At 46.6% G+C, this 20,908-nt stretch overlaps 1 protein-coding gene across 1 annotated transcript in view; it reads right to left on the bottom strand.

Annotated features, from left to right (window-relative positions):
• Positions 1 to 20,908, bottom strand: part of LOC124268872 — a 155,022-nt gene that overhangs the window by 41,066 nt on the left and 93,048 nt on the right. The window contains exons 13-14 of the mRNA XM_046703899.1: positions 18,242 to 18,387; positions 334 to 413 (exon numbers count right to left, since the gene is read on the bottom strand). Of these exons, the coding sequence (XP_046559855.1) occupies positions 334 to 413; positions 18,242 to 18,387 (226 nt within the window). The remainder of the gene's footprint in view (positions 1 to 333; positions 414 to 18,241; positions 18,388 to 20,908) is intronic.

The following is a 20,908-nucleotide window of genomic DNA, read 5'->3' as shown; positions in this document are numbered from 1 at the left end:
TTGTACGAAGGTGGTGTTTGGGTGTCCTTCACACTTGTACGAAGGTGGTGTTTGGGTGTCCTGCACACTTGTACGAAGGTGGTGTTTGGTGCAGTGCATAATGCCAGGAACATGAAGGATATATGTTCTAAATTTCATTCAAACTCATCTTTGAGAGTAGTTAGCAGCTAGCAGATATGCAATACATGAAATATTAGGTTTATAAAGTTGACAAATACCAAGAAACAGATAATTGCAGATAAAAGTATTTCAAGTCCCTAAAAATTCTAGTAGCAAATCAGCTTGTACTTTCTATGGCCACATCTGGAGAAGCAGTGAGACCTGAGTGTATACCTGCTTGGCCTCCTTCACAGCTTCCTCTTGCTCAACCACATGGAAGTCAAATGTTGGCTGTGGGACCCTGCTCATGAGCTCTGAAACAAGACCTGACCTTTATCACTAGGAGTCAATGTCAAGATGAAGATTGGTTCGTTTACTAGCTATTCTACATCCAGCCAAGGTATTTCAAGGGAATTCCTTGCTCACTGAACATTTGTCACACTGTTTATCGAGTAACACAAACAAGATTTGACCGGGTGACTACAGGCTGCATGTGACTCTCTCCATTATACTGTCATATACTGTCACTCTCTCCATTATACTGTCACTCTCTCCATTATACTGTCACCCTCTCCATTATACAGTCATTCTCTCCATTATACTGTCACTCTCTCCATTCTACCATGACTTCAGTAAACACTGGATTGTGATTGGTTAATTAAAGTCATTCAGAGGTATATAATCACGTTATACTGGTCTCTGATTTTCCGTGCGCAATTATACATGGTTTACGGTAATGCACTATTTTTGGCGGACACCAAACAACCTACCGATGCATCGATAAATTACGGCGATTTTGCTGTCGGAAATTACACATATGTCTTTAAAGATGGATTTAGCGATGACGGGCTTGACTCACTACTTGCGCAAATCACAGCAATAGGTGTTTATACATACAAAAGTTCTTCGAAAGCATGGAAACAAATATTCAGTCGAACAAGATCAAAACATCGTCTGCTTTCCGAATAAAAATTCAGCAAGAACAAATATGTTTACGTTGATTCTATGTTATGTCAGAATAGATCCAGCAATAGACTGCTACATAATTTCCGTGTTAAATTTATTATCAGCTTTCGTCAACGATATCGCCACTGATCTTGATCCGGTAATGGAGGATGCATTAACATCGAACACCGAAGAAATTTGAATCCTTTCCGTCCACATAAATAAACAGTTGGGTTATCAGTTCAAACAAAATGATATTTAGAAATTTGTACTGTTTCAAATTTAGCGGTAGTAATTACAGAATCTGCAAACCGCTCTGTTTAGCCCAACATATTTTTTTTCTAAAAGTAGATCTATAATATAGTTGAAAAAGTTATTTAGCTTAGTCATGAAGTAGTATATACAATGGGGGTTCTGGACCACTTTCAACCAAAGCCTCTGCAAAGCCTTATTTCACAAGTAAGGCTTTGGTCGGGCCCTTAGCTCTTGCTACCATTACCCCTACTATGAAAAAGTTTGGGGGGCCTCCTAGCCGCGCCGGGGGCATGGCTGGAGTGTGTTGGTATCCTGGGATTGTATGGGCTGCGTCTAACGTGCCGCTATGCCATGTTTACCTCGATGAAACAGTTTAATGTGAATCGCCTATGATCTCCTTGGTGTTTGTAATAAAGGCTTGCCGGGCTTTTTTCACCCCTTGTTCTATGTACTTTTTTTTCTCATCCTCGCTGATAGTAGACTTACGAGACTTGGATCGAATCTCTTGTTTCATTTTGTTATATTTTGTGAGTTCAGAGAGGATTGAACTAAACTCCTCCTCTGAGATCTTACTGTCAGTAAGTGCCGTGGAAATACGCTCACTTACTGTGTTCAGTTTTGCTTCGGCCAGAACCCTGATCTCGTCGTGTTTCAATGCCTTACGATGAAGTCTGCGTGATGCCAACTTAAGCGCCAACCCTAACACCCCTGCCACCCCAGCTGTTATTTCAATGCCTAGCACTACGGGGGTAGCCACGATGGTAGCTAACAACCCAACACCTGCCGCTCCCAGCCCCATGCTGGTTGCCATAAGGGCAGTATCAGCCCCGTCCACGATATTGAAAGCTCTATGGTACTTCTTACACAGTGCTTTCCGCGTGTCGCGGTCTTGTTCTAGTTGGCGTTTCACATCACATAACTGCCTCAAACGGAACCCGTCTACGGTTTCCAGGGTCTTCGCTACTTCCTCTACGACTGGGTACAGGCCCATCCTATAATATATATTACAAAAGATATTTTAATTGAGTTTCATTTAGTTGTCGGTCAATGTACCTGAGGTTTATAAAACTGAGATTCTCGTATATGTAGATAAGGGAAGGTTCAATAGGTAACTTTTGGTATATCTCAACGCCAAAGCAGTATATTATTGGGGGTAGTAATCCCTGTTGGGAGCTTCAAATCGTATAACGAATCTGCAGCGTGTAAAACCACTTCCTACAGTTAAGTCACTCCAGCGTATTGTTACACCGGGTAAAATCTGCAAGTTTGGGGATGGGATATGTTCATTCGAATCAAACTTACCCTTGTGAGCGACTTCTACGATGAGTGTGGAGCCTGGTTCCATAGCCCTAACCCTACTATGTTATGATGGTGGGTGGCTATTAACTGGGATTGCCTGGGGAAATTAACAGGGTGTCCCTAGGTAAATATTCGGAGTCAGAAAGTATCACTTTTCCAGTTGGAATGAAAGGCGTGATCAAGGTACCGTTGTTCTTAATTTCAGAGACATAACCATCTTTGTCTAATGAGATATAAGGTGAGGCGAGGGTTAAGTTGAGTAACCATTCAGGCTCTTTAAAATAAAATAACGGCACCCGCCTATACACGTTGTCTTTCAAGTGTAGGAGGTATATGTCGTCACCAGGTTGATCAAATCCCTCCGTGTCCCCTAGGCCCTCGAGTGTGGGCTTGGGTAGATGATCGACCAATGCTGCCCGCCTATACGTTGTCTTTCAAGTGTAGGACGTATGAGCCTTCCTCACCAGGCTGATCGAATCCCTCCGTGTCCCCTAGGTCGTTAAGTGTAGTGTTGGGGTGATGACTGGTCATTGCTATAATACTATTACGAGATAATTTCCAACTGGTTTTCCGATAATAGTTCAGGGGTGAACTTAATCCCCATGAAGTGTATGTTGTCAGGTAGGAAGATCTTGGTTAGTGATATCGTGTTTTCCGCGATCGCGGTGACACCCTGCAGACTGGTGTTGGAGCCGACACCCACCGCATGCGTAAGCGTTGCAAACTTGATACTGGTGTCGTTTCACCCACCCGAGTTTGATCCCCTTCATGATCTCGACATCACCCCGCGATGGTTCCCCTAGGTAGACTTTGATGATCAGTGTTGAGTTTGCCGGTAGACTTTCCAGTATCCTGACCACACCTTCGAATTCAGACACCAACTGCAATGTCACGTTTTGCTCTCGGGTTTACTCGATAGCATATGGGCGCCATACTGGCGACTGGGCTGATAGCTCACGCTTCGTCTCTGAGTCGGGGCGTAAAGCCACGAGCAGGGTTCGTTGTTAGCGACTTTGTTTAGGTGGTTGTCTTTATTATCCGTGAACACGTAGGGGGAGCAGAGTCTAATATTGAGAAACCAGTCGTCTTTATCGGGTAACAACACCCACTTGTCATCTTCGGTGAAGACAAGTGTATATGGCTTGTTTCGGGCGACGGTAGTGCTCTCAACATCGTCTAAGTCGAACAGCTTACCCCCGAACGATGGGTATATTATCCAGTTATCATCACCGGTGTTGACAAGGGTGTACTTAGTGTTGACTATCGCTCTTGCGGTATCTACTATATCACCTAGGGCTCCACCGGAGGGGACTTCAACAGCGTTTGTAAATGTTGTTTTCAGTTGCAAAGGCGTACAATTTACCATCTACTCGGGGCGTCGAAACCGCGTGTGTCCCGGTCGGAGATCCGACATTGGACGCATTTTTCACCCGGGCCCTTGATGCGCTAGTCATTTTATGTGAAGCGTTAAGCTGAGGTATCCTATATTCGCGGGATTATGATTTATATCTAACACCGATATTATCAGCTCAGGTATGTTGCCCTGAGTCAACCTCTTATACTGCGCGGTGAAAACGACTTCGGTTCTACCGTCGTTGTATTTCTCCGTTTTCACCGGCACGGCTCTCAGTATAGTGGAAGGGTGACCCCTTGAATGTTATGCGTTGTGCTCACCTGACCTAGATGAATGTACAGCTCTCGATGCGGTACTAGGTCGGGTAACTTCGATGCCTGTGGCGGTTGTTGTTGGTTTTATCTCGTCAGGTGACATACCGAGTGTCTTCGCCAATGGCGGCCGAGCCTCAAGGAGTTTCTTCCGTTGTTGATTAACACCACTGTGCCGTTTGAGTCGTTCATCTTGAGTTAGGCGGCCCAGGGGTTTGAAGACCTCATCGCTTAGCGAGCACTGCGCTGTAGTAGCCGTCAGTTATCTGGCTGCGAGTTCCACTAACGAACAGCTTATTGTTGCTGGCGTTGATGTTAGTCCATTGCGGTAGGTAGGTGATATCGCAGAGTCGCGACTTGAGTTGACGGACGTATTATCGATCGCGTCGTCAGCTGCATGGCCTCACCGCTCGTTATTCCTGGAAGTGTTATGTACATGTTAGAGTATATATGCTCATTATATAATAGTTTTAAAATGTATTCCCAAGGAGGGAGTATCCTGCCAAGGAGTGTCTTACTCCCTGGAGTGTTTTACCCTAAACTGGACATAGATTTCTCACCCATGAAGATCGCGGTTGCTGATGGGATGTATTTCAACGCCCAGCTTTTAGATGTGTTCAGCCTGTATAAATTTTCGGTGACTAAGCTAAGGTAGTTCATGCTTGGTTCAACAACCCGATGCAGTTCTGGCAGAATCAACTCAACCGCCCGTGTGGTGCTTACAGCGGGGTGTGGTGTGACATTGACCGACACCGCAGTGGACGCTGAGTCAGTCTGTGTTCAAGTTCCGCGTGTACTACCAGGTCAGGAAGTATCCTTAAAGAAATCAGCGTCCCGCTCCCACAGGACAATGCATGGAACCCATTAAACAACAAGTACGATAGGCGGCCTCTGAGCGTATTTACAGCAATTCGAACTAAACCCGAAGGCGGTTGGCGTTTGCGGGGCGAACCGCGGGTTGGGTATCCCCATCGTTCACCAAATGCCCCTTGTGGAAGCCAGCAAACTGCTGGTGAAAGATTGGGGATACAAGTCGTATCATCTCTTCACAACCAACGAGTGGGATGACCGTTACATGGCTTTCAATGCCAACAAGGAGTACAGAGTCTGGAGGTTTGATCAGGGAGGGGCAGCGGATGACTGGAAAAAGTTTATGTTGGACCGCGCCGAAAGGGTTTACTTCGTGCGGCACTGAGCGGCTTAAGCGGCGATTTCGATTCGAGCATGCGTGTGGAAGGCGGTGTTAGTCGCGTATGAGGCGCCAGCAGCGTTCCAGTATTATCGGTAAGGGGACTGCTTACGGCGGCTCAGAAACAGTTCGTTGCCAGCGTTGAGGATGCTATCAATGCTCCAGTTGATCTCCGAGTGCCATCAAAGCGCTACCAAGGCGTGTTGGAATATGCCAGGTCGAGAAAGTCGACCACGTGTTCGGCGTGGGGTTGTACATGGCTCGAGTGATATGCAACTGAGTAAAAAAGTAAAAAGTGGTGGGCTACAACAGCGAAATAGTTGTAGCCACGGGCGGACCAAAAGTTGGCGTCAACCTCGATGTCAGCGTCCCCGTCCCACCACCCACGACCGGTGAAGCGGGTATAGTGGCGCCACCCCCGGAGCCTAGGGCTCAACCAGCGCCCTGTGGGGGTGGCCCCACAACCTGAACCTGCGTTCGGCGTCCAATCAGCAGCACATCGATCGTAAAACAGCCCTGGTGGTTGGTGGGGTAGCTTTGGGGGCTTATTTGGTTAAAAATTCCTTAGCCGCTTCGTACACCAAACCCACCATGGCGACAATGGCTGCCCACAGGTTTTGACTAAAGCCGCGTGGCAGTTTTAGCCAGAGAACCCAGCAGCCCGCGAGGCGATGCTACCCAGGATGCGGGTGGGGCCGGCAGCCTTACCAGCCAGTTTAGCCAGGGCCTCCCGAGTTTTTATCCACTCTTTGACACCACCTGTGGGTGTTGGTGTGGGGCTACCCCACCGCCCGCCGGCGATGGCGTCAGTGACACCACCAGGGTTGATATGATGAAACCCAATGCAGTCAGAATGCTGGCGATGGTGATGCCTTGCTCCCGGAACAGTATCCGAATCCTGTCAGCTAAGCGTGGTGTCTTCATTTAGGACTCGATCGATGGTTTCCGTACTCTACTGATCTGTGATCGGAGGGCTTCCGGTTAGAGGCGGATTCCAACCGAGTCCGTCTCTCGTCTTCAAGTTTTTATTCTATCCTCGTCTGACGTTTCATATCACCATCGCCCGGTGAGTTTTATTTTCATGGCGATGTGCTCATCGATGTCATTAAGTTTCCCCATGTTGTTCCGCGAGTTCTCGGCATTACATGTTTCAAAGGCTTCGTCTAGGCCTCGCGCCAGTTCCCTCAGGGGAAATTCGAGACCGGCAAGGGTTTGTCATGATGCGTGGTCAATATTTACTCGATACTGTCCGGCGTTTCTTTAGCATCCCCAGTATTGGCCCTGGCTGCTTGCAGATCTTGGGCGACCGCCGGAAGCTTAGGTCGTGCGCCACCGTAATCTATGAAGCCTAGTTCATCACGGATCAGCTGGCCCCCACCAGGGCTGGTGAGTGTTGACAAAGCTTATCTGACTTCCGTCTTTTATGATATCGACCCCGGGTGAGCCTTCAATGCGAAAGCGTGCCCTTCTTATCGGCGGTAAACTTGGCATAGTCCCTTCCCAGCGGCTTGATGTTGTCTCTATTTTTCAACTGCGTTGTAATAATGTCGTCGACAGCAGGCTGTACAAGTTCAGTACTTAAGGGGGTAGTGAATGAGGTGTCATCCTCGAATGCCTGGGCACTATCATCCCACATATCATCCATAGGTATGTACTCTGCCATTATTTAGTATTAAAATATATTTCATTTATATAACAATGTGCGGTGAAAACTAGATCCTTTCAGAAGATCAAAGAGAGCCTCTAGGTGCCAGAGCGATGCGCCAGTCGGTGACCATTACCAACAATCCCAGCAAGATAGACCAGAATCAAACTCTGCTGGTTAGATTTCCAAACCTTGGTGAGAATGACCTCATTGTACCAGGCGCGGTTCGACTTGCGTTCAACCTCACGTTGACCTCCACCAGCGACAAGCGTGAGCTAGTGCGGAGCGTGGGTCGAGCCATCATCAAGAAAACCACCATCAAGATCAGCGGTAGCGAGGTGCTGAGCATCGGCGACAGCGGCGTGTTTCACTGCTCGGGGATCTCTGGAAGCGAGGAGAAGCGTGTCAATGGCGTGTACCAGGGTATCAACAAATCAACCCGGTCGGCGCAGCATAGGGTATGCCTTCCGCATAAGAACAGCTAGACAAGATCGCGGACGGTGAAAAGGCCATCGCTCAAGCGTCACGGGGAACCGGTTCTGCGTGCGCTTCGACTTGAGTTGCTCACGGGACCGCAGCGCCGTTTTACCAGGCAGCTGGGTGATAGGCTTGAATACGAGCTTACGTTTAGCGACTACAGCAAAGTAGTCGCGTCGCCCGAGCGGTGATGAGGCCAGTTCGCCATAGACAACATCTCTCTGGAGTTCGACATGGTCACTAGCCCGGAGCTGGCCAGGCAGGTTGAAGCCAGTACTCTGGGAAGATGGCCATCCTGTACGATGTAGCATACTGAGGCATAGATCAGTCGATGCGAGATAAGAGCGACACTGTGTGGAATATCAACCTGAGCGTGCGGTAGCGATCGATGAAAGGCATCCTGGTCATCCCAGTGGAGGATTACGACCCGTTCGGAGGGACAGCGAAGTTTTCAACCCGAGATTGAAAAGGTGGAAGTGACCATCGAGGGCGTGCCCAACCAGCTGTTCAGTCATGGTATGAGGCCATACCAGCAGTGGGATGAGATAAAAAGCTACCAGCCAAACAACACCACATAACCAAGGACCTGGACCTATCCTCCGTGCAGATCGGTGAATACCTGACCACCAAGTACGCCCTATGGTTGGACACATGCGATCCACGGATGGACGATAAACTACACGGTAGCGGCCGTCGCATAGACAATGGCAGCGGGGATTACTATCCAGATTACCAAGAAGGCTCAACCCGCTGGTAAGTTGAAATTATATCTATGCGTTATTATGGACGGCGCAACTTAATATAGACAATGGGAGATTCGTGCAAGCCATCTACTGGATTTGCCTGCCGGCGGCATTGGTTTACCACGCGACCCACACTGCGCCATAGTGTGCGGGCAGACTGGCTGTGGGAAGACCGTTTTCGTGTTGGATATGTTGGAGGGTACTACAGGGATGTGTTTGATAACATCGTTATCATGTGCCCTACTCTGAGCATGAATAAAACGTATACGGAAAGACCTTGGGTGATAGCCGGACCGGGCGTACACAAAGTCGATCCGGGGCCACGTCTACAGGACTGGTTGAAAGCTTACCATATGAAATTTAAAGAGTCGGCGTTGTTCATACTGGATGACTGCAGCTAATCAGTGAGATAACAAAAAGAGAGACATGCTATCGTACCTAGCCTTCTCCTGCCGACCATAAATCACAGCGCATATGGGTACTGACGCAGAAGTTCAACTCGGTGTTGAAAGACCTCAGGGAGCAGCAGCGATGGGTGGCCTTATTTCACTGCAAGGACAGGGATTCGTTCGAAGAGTGTTTGAGAGAAACGATGTGATGAGTAAATTAGAGCGGGGAGCGGTGAAGAAACAGCTCGCTGAAACTAAACACGCTAAGCTCGTGCTCAAGACCGATCAACCAGTAGCCTGTAGGGTGTTTTAGCTTAGCAATGCTTAGTAATGCTTAGCAAATGCTTAGCAAATGCTTAGCAAATGCTTAGCAAAGCTTAGCAAATGCTTAGCATTTAGTTATAGCTATGATATTTGAAGTGTTCGTCGTGTGCAACTTAACCTTTATTTAAGCTGTGTTTTGCCTGCATCGGATATTATATTGTTAAAACTAAAACTTACTTGTTACATTATAAGATGGAGTGTGAGGAATTGCTTGAACAATTGTTGGTACCCCAGTCACCCCAGGTGGATGATGATATAAGAGAGAAACTGGAGGCGTTGGCTGTTGGTGGCAAAGCCAAACATTACTTTGGAGACTACACTCATGATAAAATTCACAAAATGTCAGCCCGAAGAAATCGATAAACTGTTTGCTAGATCTGAGGAGGCTAGACTAGGTGCAGAAATGACAAAAACAATAGGATCGGCTATGACCCAGATATACACTAGTATTGCGTCATACTTCCTTCCCATTCCCAGGAGCGCCGATTGTGGGAAGACCTCGAGAAAGACCCTTTTATCGAGCAGCCTTGAGCTCTATTAGCTGCGAGCTGTACCACAAATATGGTATGTTGTTAGCCCGGTGGCCGGCGGCGATTATTACAACAAAGCATTGTCAATTTGAGAGGAAAAATAATAATAATAGTATAGATGGATGCTGCACAGGAGACACCACAACTGGAGGAAACCCCACGTTAGGAAACCCCAACTGGAGGAGACCCCTTCACAGGTGGCGGTGGAGACCCCAAAGTTGGGGAAACAGTAACCAGGCAGAAGAATCCTAAGAGAGTAGCTGCGGTAAAAGCGGTGGTGTAACCAACATAAAATTATCAGGGTGACTCACCCGACCCGACTCTTGTTGGCTGTAGAGTAACTGCTGCCGTGGCTATCTCATGGTTATATACGACACAGGAATCCCAGGGAGGGAGACCCACACAGTGAGGGAACCCCTCACAGGGAGGAAACCCTCACCCACAATTAGAGGTCGACCCGCATATCATGTTATAATTTAATATTTTATATCATATACATAATGTCTGAGGGGAAAGCGTTAAGTCAGCGGCGCATACCACGCCACAGTGGTCGCCAGTCTAGCCGTAGGATACATTTCGGTTGACCAAAATGGTGCTTAAACAACCAACTATCAAGCTAGATTTCAACCTGCAGGATATGGGTATGCTCATAATGAACCTTGGTATGGCAATGGCTACAAAGACATCCTAGTAAAACAAAGGGATACTACCTGAAAATATTATGAAGTAAAGATGGCCACGATAGCTATGATGGTCGGTGGGGCGTTAGTAAATGCCCTAGCATTTTCGGGAGTAATTTCCTCTTTCGAAACTCACGAGAGAGTCCTGCGGCTGAAATACAGGAAGAAAAGCGGCATGATCTCGCTATTGAGAACTTACAAACAGCACAGGCTGAGATGCGGCTAAAAGCGCCTCCAGAGGATCGATTACATTAACGAACAACTCAGGCGTGAAAACCATGCCGTTCAAACATTCCACGATGTTGGCGGCCTTGGCGAAAAGAATACTACTTACTAACTGGTAAGCGGTTGCAACCCGCTCAATAAACCCACACTCGCTCTCAGTACTACACACCATCCAAGGGGCAAATGGACCGTGAACTGGGCTTCATAAGCTGGGTATAGCGCGACTGCATTGGTTCTTGAAACAATTAGACTAAATACCCATATAAGTATGCTAAACATGAGACCTGCTCCATACCGATGCGAATACATACTTATGGGAAGACCGAAGAGCCTGTGGTAGGAAATGCAGGACTCAGGGGGTACTGTTGTTTCCACATGGGAAGCCCTAACTCACGTGTGTTCTGTGTGCGGTATAGGGGTTAAAGGGCACTACTGTCTATGTAAAGCTCGCGGGGGTGAGCGTAGTCAGACATCACCTCATCACGAGAATAAAAGGCCTACATAAAAGAGCGTGGCGACTTCTCAAGATAACAGTGTAAGGCAGGTCCTTTGCCAGTGTCCCAATTAGAGATTATACACACCTACATTATAGCTATGTTTGTGGAAATTGAGCCCAGGGAAGGTTGCCTGAGCAGCTGGCAGATGGACGTGGGGAAAAGTATAGATATCAGTGTCCTCAAACCCATGATTATTAGGGAACTATATAAGGGGTGCTTTCGTTTACAATCATTGTAAAAGTAGGGTTTGATGTGCCATGGGCTGGGCACACTTGGAATTACTTTGATGGTGAAAGTAGATGTGCATGGGGATATAGATATACTTGTTGACAACTTCGTTGCAAGTAATACAAAACACCCTACTATGCTGCGCATATTCGGGTGGGTTGAGGGAATAATCGATAAGGTGTATCTTGATTTTTTACCTTACGGTGGGCCAATTAGACATTGGTTCTCTTAGGTGTGTATGCATAATTATGACCACTGTTGGTGAACTTAAGCGGGTTAAGCCAGGCAGCGAGGTGTGATCGGGTATTCTCGAATCGCGAGGAAGCCAGCATTGTTGAGATTACTAGGTTTAGAAGCCCCTCCCGCGGTAAAACAATTAAAAGCTCAAGCAAAACAGCTTGGATTCGCGGGTTATTCAAACCTGGGGAGAGCGGGTTAATGGCATTGTTATCACATGCCCCGTAGCAAAACCTCCCACTGTAAAAAGAACTGAAAGTTCAGGCGCGTGATTTGGGGTTAGGGGGATATTCGAATAAAGAGAAAGCCACAGCTTGTAGAACTATTACGGCAGAATAGAGCTATTGACCTACAGTTCGTACCCACTGTAGCTGTAGGCAACTATTTGAGAGGCTGGCGCATGCATATTGATAGGAATATAAACATTACTGATATCAAGCCTCTGATAGCTGATAAAATAAACCAGGAACTAAACAGTCTGGGAAGTATCAAATTTCAAATCACAGTGAAAATGTAAACTCGATAAGCAGGTGGGGAGGTGTCACTGAATGCGTTCAGCCTTACTTCCGTGGCAAACAACAGGTCGTGACCCATATAGAGACCATTGACGCATCAATCGATACCAGTTTTCAGCGAATACGGGAATACCTAGAGCGCTACACACACCTGGGGTCTGGGTGGACTGTAGATAAAATCGATAATGTCTATCTAGACATAGCTAACTTCGTGATGCCGTTCAGAGGCGGGTCATACCTAGACTTGCCTCCCTACTATAGGAAAAAACATGCCATGGTCAATGTCAAGAATAGAGGAGGCGATTGCCTGAGGATAGCTATCAGGTCAGCCTTGTTTCCAGCTGACACTCATTCAGACAGGCTTTCTAGCTATCCCCAAGGCGATAGGCTCAACTGGGATGGTATAGATGAACCAACCCCATATCCCAGATCACTAAAATCGAAAAACAGAATAATCTAGCTATAAATGTCTTTGGGCACGAAGGTAACACAACAATAGTGCACAGAGTCAGCCCAGTGTTGGGGAAGCGTGTTATCAATATATTCATGATCCAGCGAGGTGACAAGTATCACTACACATGGATAAAACACTTTAGCAGGCTGTTGTATGACCAATCAGCACACAGAGAAAAGACCCACTTCTGCGAGCGGTGCCTACATGGCTTCACCACGAGCTGATTTATTAGAATCCACGGGAGGATTGCCAAAGGTGTGGGGCGAGCGGCTATCACGAGGTCGACATGCCTAGGAAGGTGACAATATCCTAAAATTTGGTAACCACAAGAACCAAATGTCTGTGCCTTATATCATATCGCCGACTTTGAAGCCTTGGTTAAACCTGTTGAGGCTGTTGGGGATACCCCAACCACACTCAAAACACAAGAGCATGAAGCCTGTGGGTTTGGATACGTTGTAGATCCGATGTGATGGGGAAGCACCGAAAGCTCGGTAGTGTATAGGGGTCCTGGCGGCTGAAAGGTTTCTTAAGTGTTTGCAGGAGGAAGAAAAATTATTAGGAGCGCACTGTATAGAGTCGCTCCCATGCGTATGACCCAAGCCGACAGGCTAGCTCACGCCTGTAGCACTAACTGTCGCGTGTGTGACTCACCACTGAATGGTGATTGGTGAGAGATCACTGCCCGCGTAACCCGGTAAGTATAGAGGCCGCTCACAGCAGCGTGTAACCTCAAGCTTAGAATCATCCCTAAGACAATAAACATCCCGTGGTCTTTCACAACTTGAGAGTGCGACTCTCACTTAATCATGCAGGCCATCGCGAAAATCGATGGTAATATAGCGTGCATCCCCAACAACATGGAGATACATCTCCTTCAGCTTAAAGCGGCCTTAGGTTCATAGATTCAGTACAATTTCTATTGTCTTCATTAGACAGTCTGGTCAAGGCCAGCGATACCTTCCCTATCACCGACCGATACACAGGCGCCCGAGACTAGACCCTGCTTATGAGGAAGGGTGTGTACCCCTATGAGTACATGGATAGTTGGGTCAAGTTCACGAGACCAGACTACCCCCATCAGAGAATTTTACAGCAATCTGACCGACTCAGCAATATCCCAAGATGATTACTCACGCGCTATTAATGTATGGAATAAACTGGGTTGTAAGAACCTGGGGATTATCCGCGACCTGTACTTGAGGACAGATGTACTGCTGTTAGCCGGCGTGTTTGAAGCGTTTAGGCCGGGCGTGTTTCAAGCAGTATAAACTTCGACCCGCATGGTATTACACCAGCCCAGGTCTGTCTTGGGATGCCTTGCTTAAAAGACCGGAGTTAAGTTGGAATTGCTTACAGATTATGACATGCACCTATTCATTGAGAAAGGCTTTGAGGTGGGATCTCCATGGCAACCAAGCGTCTGCGAAAGCAAATAATCAATACGTTAAGGGCTATGACCCTAGCAAGCCAACCAATCACATTCTCTACCTCGCGCCAAACAACCTGTATGGCTGGGCCATGAGCCAGTATCTACCCACAGGGGGTTCGAATGGGCGTCACAGGAGGTCGATGTTATGAGCATCGCACCAGATTCGAATAAAGGTTATATCCTCGAGGTTGACTTGGAATACCCCAAGGCATTACACACATCACACAACAGCTACCCCTGGCCCTGAGCGTATGAGGGTTAAGCAGACTGGATGTCTGAGTACCAACATAACTTATTAGGTGGGCGGGTGGCAGACGTTGAAAACTTCGTGCCTAACTTAATGAATAAGACCAAGTACATCGTTCACTATCGCCAACCTACAGCTGTACCTTAATGTCGTTGGGTATGAGGCTGACCAAAATACACAGGGTGCTTTCGTGTTCAACCAGAGCCCTTGGATGGAGCCTTACATCAGAATGAACACAGACCTCCGAAAGCTTGCAACCAGTGACTTTGAGAAAAATCTCTACAAGCTCATGAACAACTTCGGTGTTTGGTAAGACTATGGAAAACCTGAGGAAGCAGCGTGACCGTGAAGCTGGTTCGGTCGAATAGGGAAGACAAGCTCAGGAAACTGATAGCCAGTCCGGCATTCAACCGTAGCAAGATATTCACCGATGACCTAGTTGCCCTACACATGAAGAAAAGCCACATAAAATTCAACCGGCCTGTTTACGTGGGGATGAGCATCCTCGATTTATCAAACACCTGATGTACGACTTTTACTGCGAGCTTAAGAAACAGTCACGGCGACAGGTGTGAAGTGCTGTACACTGACACGGATTCCCTGCTGATGGAGATTCGAACCGAGGGCGTAATACGAGGACATGAAAAAACACCTCGATTTGTATGACACCAGCGACTACCCCAAGGACCATGCCATACACAGAATACGGTAAATAAAAAGGTCCTAGGTAAGATGAAGGATGAGTGTGCTGGCACGCCCATAGCCAGTACATAGGGTTGAGGCCTAAGATGTACTCCATACTGAAGGCCGACAATGGTGAAATCCGGAAGGCTAAGGGTGTTAAGAAGTATGTGGTGAAACAACACATCAAACCACGCCAGATTCAAGGAAGCACTGTTCAAGACCCGTACCTTTAGGCATAAAATGAACACACTTAGAAGTGATGGCCATAAGATATACCGGACTGACTATAAACAAGACATCCCTGTCAGCCTATGGACACTAAGCGTTGGATAGCTATTGATGGGATAAACGTGCACGCGTATGGACATGAGAAAATTGAACATGTCACGGAATCAGAGAAAGTTTGAGGCTATTTACTATAGCCAGCGTGGGTACTGGAAAGGAGCTAAGCGCTGTAGATAAGCTGGCTAAAATGGCGCGAGTACCCGGAGGAGGCCAAAGCGTGGCTTGAAAAACAAGCCCTGTGGCAGATCTATTTGCCGGCACCACGCTTCACGTGCCTAGAAGGAGGTTCGGTATTAACATACCTAATAGCGTTCACCAGGCAGACCTACTGTTCCTACCCCACGACAAGAGGTACAAGTATGCCTTAACCGTAGTGGGCGTAGCCAGTCGCTACAAAGGAAGCCGAGCCCCTTGACATGAAGAAAGATTCGCCCAGGTAGCCAGAGGATTGACGCATATACAAGCGCGCCAGTCCGCTGGCGTGGCCAACAGAGCTGCAAGTTGACCCCGGACGGGGAGTTCATGGGTGGCGATGTCACAACTGCTAAGCCAAACCACGATACAAAGGTCAGGCGTGGCACGGCTGGAGCCCATCGCAGCCAAGCCATAGTTGAGAGATTTAATAGGACTTTGGCTGGCGCTTTCGGACATCAGTATGCTAGGGAGATGGCAACCCGGGGGAAAGCGATCGACTGAATGGGTGGCGAGGTTACCCAAAGGTGGTGTCGGCAATCAACCATGAAGTCACCCGGCTCACTGATAAGAAACCGGCAGACGCTATCAAACTGAAATCAATAGTTGCAGAGCCGGCTGCTCCATTGCGTGGGAAGGAGAAACAGATACCAGATAGGGCCCTAGTGAGGGTATCTATACCAGCCGGGGAACACGAGGGTGATAGCCGTGTAAGCGAGCCACTGATCCTATATGGTCAGTCAAAACTTACAACATAGATAAAGTGGACATCAAAGCAGACGAGCCTAACTTGTACTACTTGAGGGATGGGCCAGGTAGGGGGTTTGTAAGAGCGGAATTATTGATCGTACCGTACGGCACAGTGTTACCTCCAGCATAGCGGCAATCCCGGGATACCAACACACTCCAGCCATACCCCCGGCGCGGCTAGGAGGTCCCCCAAACTTTTTCATAGTAGGGGTAATGGTAGCAAGAGCTAAGGGTCCGACCAAAGCCTTACTTGTGAAATAAGGCTTTGCAGAGGCTTTGGTTGAAAGTGGTCCAGAACCCCCATTGTATATACTACTCATGATCCCTCTTATCCATTACACTGCTTGATCTAAAGTAGTCTATTAAAGTATAATTAATTACCTTACCGTGTTTATGCCAGAGGTACACCCTCATGTCCTGTTCCATCCTTTCGGAAATATCACCACAAATCTGGCTCTTTGTCAACAGACTCGCGAACATGCCAGCGAATCCGATTCAATTTGAATTCACTACACTTTGAAGCCACTAGGTCACAAAACACTTTCCAAAATGTGAAAAATAATATCCAGAGAATCGAAGTTGAGCACAAAGTACACACATGAGTGTGTAAGGGTCACCACAGCTGTCGCACACGCAGACGTGAGAGGTCGCGTGAAATCGTCAAGTTGACAGGGCTAAAAATTCAATAGTATCTAAATTGATTACAATCACGGACTTCTCGTTACAGCAAAAGCCTCTACTCTTAAATTTTGTACCAGTACCAGTAATTAGATATCAAAGACTATCTCAGTCATACAATCAGGTTAACCTTGCTCAAACTGTCAGAGGCTCTCCTGTCGCATCTTTCCAAATTTGCACGTAAATGTAAACAATGACTTCCGAGAAAAGGTCAAGGCCATGAGGTTGCTGCCATTATTCTGGTGGGGAAAGGGTCTACGGTGGAATTTTCAAATGTGAACCAAGCTTTTTAAACCTATTTGATATATGTTTTCCAACTTATCAGTTAATGATCGATGATTAATGCATTGAAAAAACAAACCGTGATTTGTTATTACTGAATCTGGAGTTTGTTAGTTATTGACAGTCTGCCACCAATCACCCCCGTTTCGGCGATGCCACTTGAGATTGGAATGCGAGGCCGCTTCAACGTATTCACTCATAACCAAAGAAAGAGTTCCACCTGAAATTGTTCATAAAGAGTCATGGTAGAATGGAGATAAACCTACTGTGTTGGAAAATCAGAGGTATATAACGAAATTATAATAGCTCTAAATTGTTCATTTAAGACCTCACGCTACGCGTTCGGTTTTAAATGAAATTTAGAGCTATTATAATTTCATTATATACCTCTGATTTTCCCACACAGTAGGTTTATCTCCTAATTATACTGTCACTCTCTCCATTATACTGTCACACTCTCTCCATTACACTGTCACTCTCTCCATAATACTGTCACTCTCTCCATTATACTGTCACTCTCTCCATCATACTGCCCAAGCTGTTTTGACCGAAGCCAATAGTGGAGAGTAGGGATGGTTGTGAGGGATAAGTATAAAATATCAATTTTATCATAAAAATTACATATTTATCCTTATCCTGACTCATACAGTATTTCTTGTCTGGCTTTTTCCTGAATATTTGGAAAAAATAAACTGTGACACCTATCTACCAACGCCCGAAACATAGCCCAAAATTTCATATGTGGTGTGGGATATCATCACGTGGAGTGATGCTGTTGTGTATTTTCACTGGAAATTTGACGAAGGAACGATATGTTGACATCTTAAATGGTCACCTCCTTCTAAGGGCCCAAACACTGTATGAAGATAATTGGATTTTCAAGTGTGACAACGACCCAAAACACACTGCAGGCTACACAAAAGAGTGGTTGTTGGATGAAACGGTTCAAGTTTTAGACTGGCCCAGCTACAGCCAAGAATTTGTGGGGAGTCATGAAGGACAGAATAAATCAAAATATTGAGGAAATGAAAAAAGAAGTGGTTGAATATTGGGACACGCTGTCACACGATTTCCTACTAACTAGATCAGTAGTGTACCTTGGCACATTCAGTCGTGTACTGCTGGGCAAGGAGGTTTCAAACAGTACTGCAAAGACACTTGAGAATCATATCTCAACATATTCATTTAAGTATTTATTTCACCTGTTTCTGCACTAGTTGATATCTATTTCACCTGTTTCTGCACTAGTTAATATCTATTTCACCTGTTTCTGCACTAGTAAATATCTATTTCACCTGTTTTTGCTTGGATCGGTGACAGATTTGGTGTCAGGTTGCATGCATTGATCTTAGACACGAACAGAACTGTGGATGTTTTTGGATCCAGATTGCCCTTCTGATTACTGCTGACATATCTCTGCTTCCTCGGGATAGCACAAACACTACAACAGCAAACAGTGAGTAAGTGAGTGAATAAAACACATATAAAGAAGTAATATGGAAGTTGTTCATCCACACAAAGTTATCTTTCCTTACTGCTCCAACTTTAATGTAATTTTCTGACTAAAATTGATATTTCATACTTATCCTGACTCATGCTCAATGCTTGTCTCCTTCTTCTTGCGAATTATAGTGGAACACCTGAAATCCCTTGAAGTTCCCTTCTAAAAAGCAGACGTAAAATCCTCACTCACCCACGAGTAGTCTCCCTTGCCTCCTTTGGTGCCCTTTTTGGTCACATGACCAGCCATGTTTGTCACTCTTTCCGTTTGTACGCCAGACACCCAGATTTACAGGGAAATCCAGAGTGCCATGAGAGGGGAGGTTGGGAGGGCTGACCTCATGAGTCAGGATAAGTATAAAATATCAATTTTAGTCAGAGGTTCCTCCGCAAACATTCAACTTCTGAGTCCACCATAGGAGTTATGGTTTCAGGCTGTCCGGTAGTATCAGTGGATCCAAACTGTCGAGATGGGCGTTCACAAATATTGTAGTGGGCGCAGCTGTAATCTCCCTCTGCGAGTCATGTCTTGAGCTGAGGTGAGTAGACCGAGCATGCTTTGCCAAGCACATAGTGTCAACGGAGAGAGCATTGCTTGAGATATCATATGTTGTATCTTGACCCAACGATCCTTTGGGACGACCGTGTGATTCTGTGGTGTGATGAGCCATATTCCCAAAAATTTAAGATCCTCTTTTGGTTCCAACTCCGATTAGGAGATTACTAGCCATCTACTGCAATCATGTCCTACGCTGTAGGTACGTGGATCTAGGAACCCTTGCCATGTCCGTCATGAAAGCGGAGAGATGATCGATTCTGGAATCATGGCTTGAAGCTTGTCTCATCAATCTTCCGGTAATATGTAACGAAGATGTTGTCACCAGAATCCTAACAATGTGCAGCAATGATGCATAATACGTCGTCTGTAGATCAGCAAAAAATCTATGATGTACTGGGACTGCCACCAATGTGAAGTATTTATAGTCAACTGGCTGCCGTGAGCAGAAACCGTCTAATGCTTGTTGCTGCAAGTCCCCAGATAACCAATGTTAAATCTGCTACAAAGGAAGTCCTCCATGACCCGTGAAGATAGTCGAACACGCTGTACCCTGCTAACTGGACTGTAAATGGAGCCTTTCCCACGTTGAAAGAGTTGTTTACAACTGTAGACGACTTCCTGGCATGTGACTATGACCGAGTTACTGCAGTCGTCATCTTAAACAGATGTTCTGTAAAGTTGACCGTAGCCGATGTCTCGCTGAGGAACTGCGACAATGCTGTAAACTGTCCCCTTGATATGTTGTAAGCCCATGTGATGAAAATTCTTCTTCAGTGTTTCATCGGATGTTATCTGACATCGTTACTTCAGGTGTGCATCTCTTCCTTCAGCCACGCGTTGATCCAACATAGCCAACATCTAGTTGTAGTGTCCAGTTGCGTTATCTTCTTATCTTCCATCTTGAAGATCTATTACGGGATTCACTGATGATCTTGTAATCTCAAACCCTGATGTTATCATGAAGGGCTCCATATGATGAAGGAGAAATCTGCTATCGTTGAACAACGGGACATGCTGACTGATTATAATCCTCCCCGTGAGTGCCTGCGCGCAGGTTGATGAAGGTCCAAGTTGGAAGATCCTTATCTGCGCAGTCTGTAGAATCCTGGAGAACGACTGGATCTACTTCTGTGTTAGAATCCTTCCTGCTGAGACGCTGAAACTGCGTGGAAGCTCCGTTGTGGACTGCTAACACTAAGCTGGCATTCATTGAATCCTCCAGGCTTCTAACTGCTGATACTTCTGACAGTAAAGATCTTCGCAAACGTAACCGTTCGTGCAGGCCTTCATCCAAGAGAGCTTGCATAGCTATTCCTTCGCGCAAGGCGCCTGTCATCGGAGGGGTCTGCTATGCTGAGCTGACGTAAGTAGAGTTCTCCAGACTTCTAATTTCAGATGGTGAAGTTGCACATTTCCCTATCTAAAGATCCATAATGACGTGAGTCTCTGTATGTAGATCTGTATGTAGCTGCGTGCAGGTGAACGGTCCCAGTGTGACTGTGTATTCCTCCTGGAGTCTTGAGACATCTCTCTAGGCCTTCATGAAGGCTGATTGACGTAATCTCCCCTCTGTGAGATGTGGAGTGCCTGCGCGCAGCTTCCCGATGTGAGTCTAAGTCCGACGGTGATGACGATCTATATCTGCGGCGTCTGTGGGGTTCTGGAGAACGCTTCAATCTGCTTCTGTCTGGAGAATCTTAGAGGCTCCTTCAGGGACGTCTAAGGCTGAGCTAATGTTGGTAGCGTTGTCCAGCCTTCTAGCTTCAGACTTTGAAGATCGTCAGGTGCCTGGGCCTTCGCGCAGGCTTTCCTCTTCATCCAGGTGTGTTTGAGAGGCTGCTGAACCTTCATGTAGGCTTGTAGTCGTCGTAGTGGTCTTCGTAGCAGCTTCCTCCTGCGCGCA

The sequence above is a fragment of the Haliotis rubra genome, unplaced genomic scaffold (assembly GCF_003918875.1).
Source record: "Haliotis rubra isolate DU_JTF1 unplaced genomic scaffold, ASM391887v1 Scf140, whole genome shotgun sequence".
Lineage (NCBI taxonomy): Eukaryota > Metazoa > Mollusca > Gastropoda > Lepetellida > Haliotidae > Haliotis > Haliotis rubra.
The sequence above is the reverse complement of the archived record's forward strand: the minus strand, read 5'-3'. Positions and strand labels throughout refer to the sequence as shown.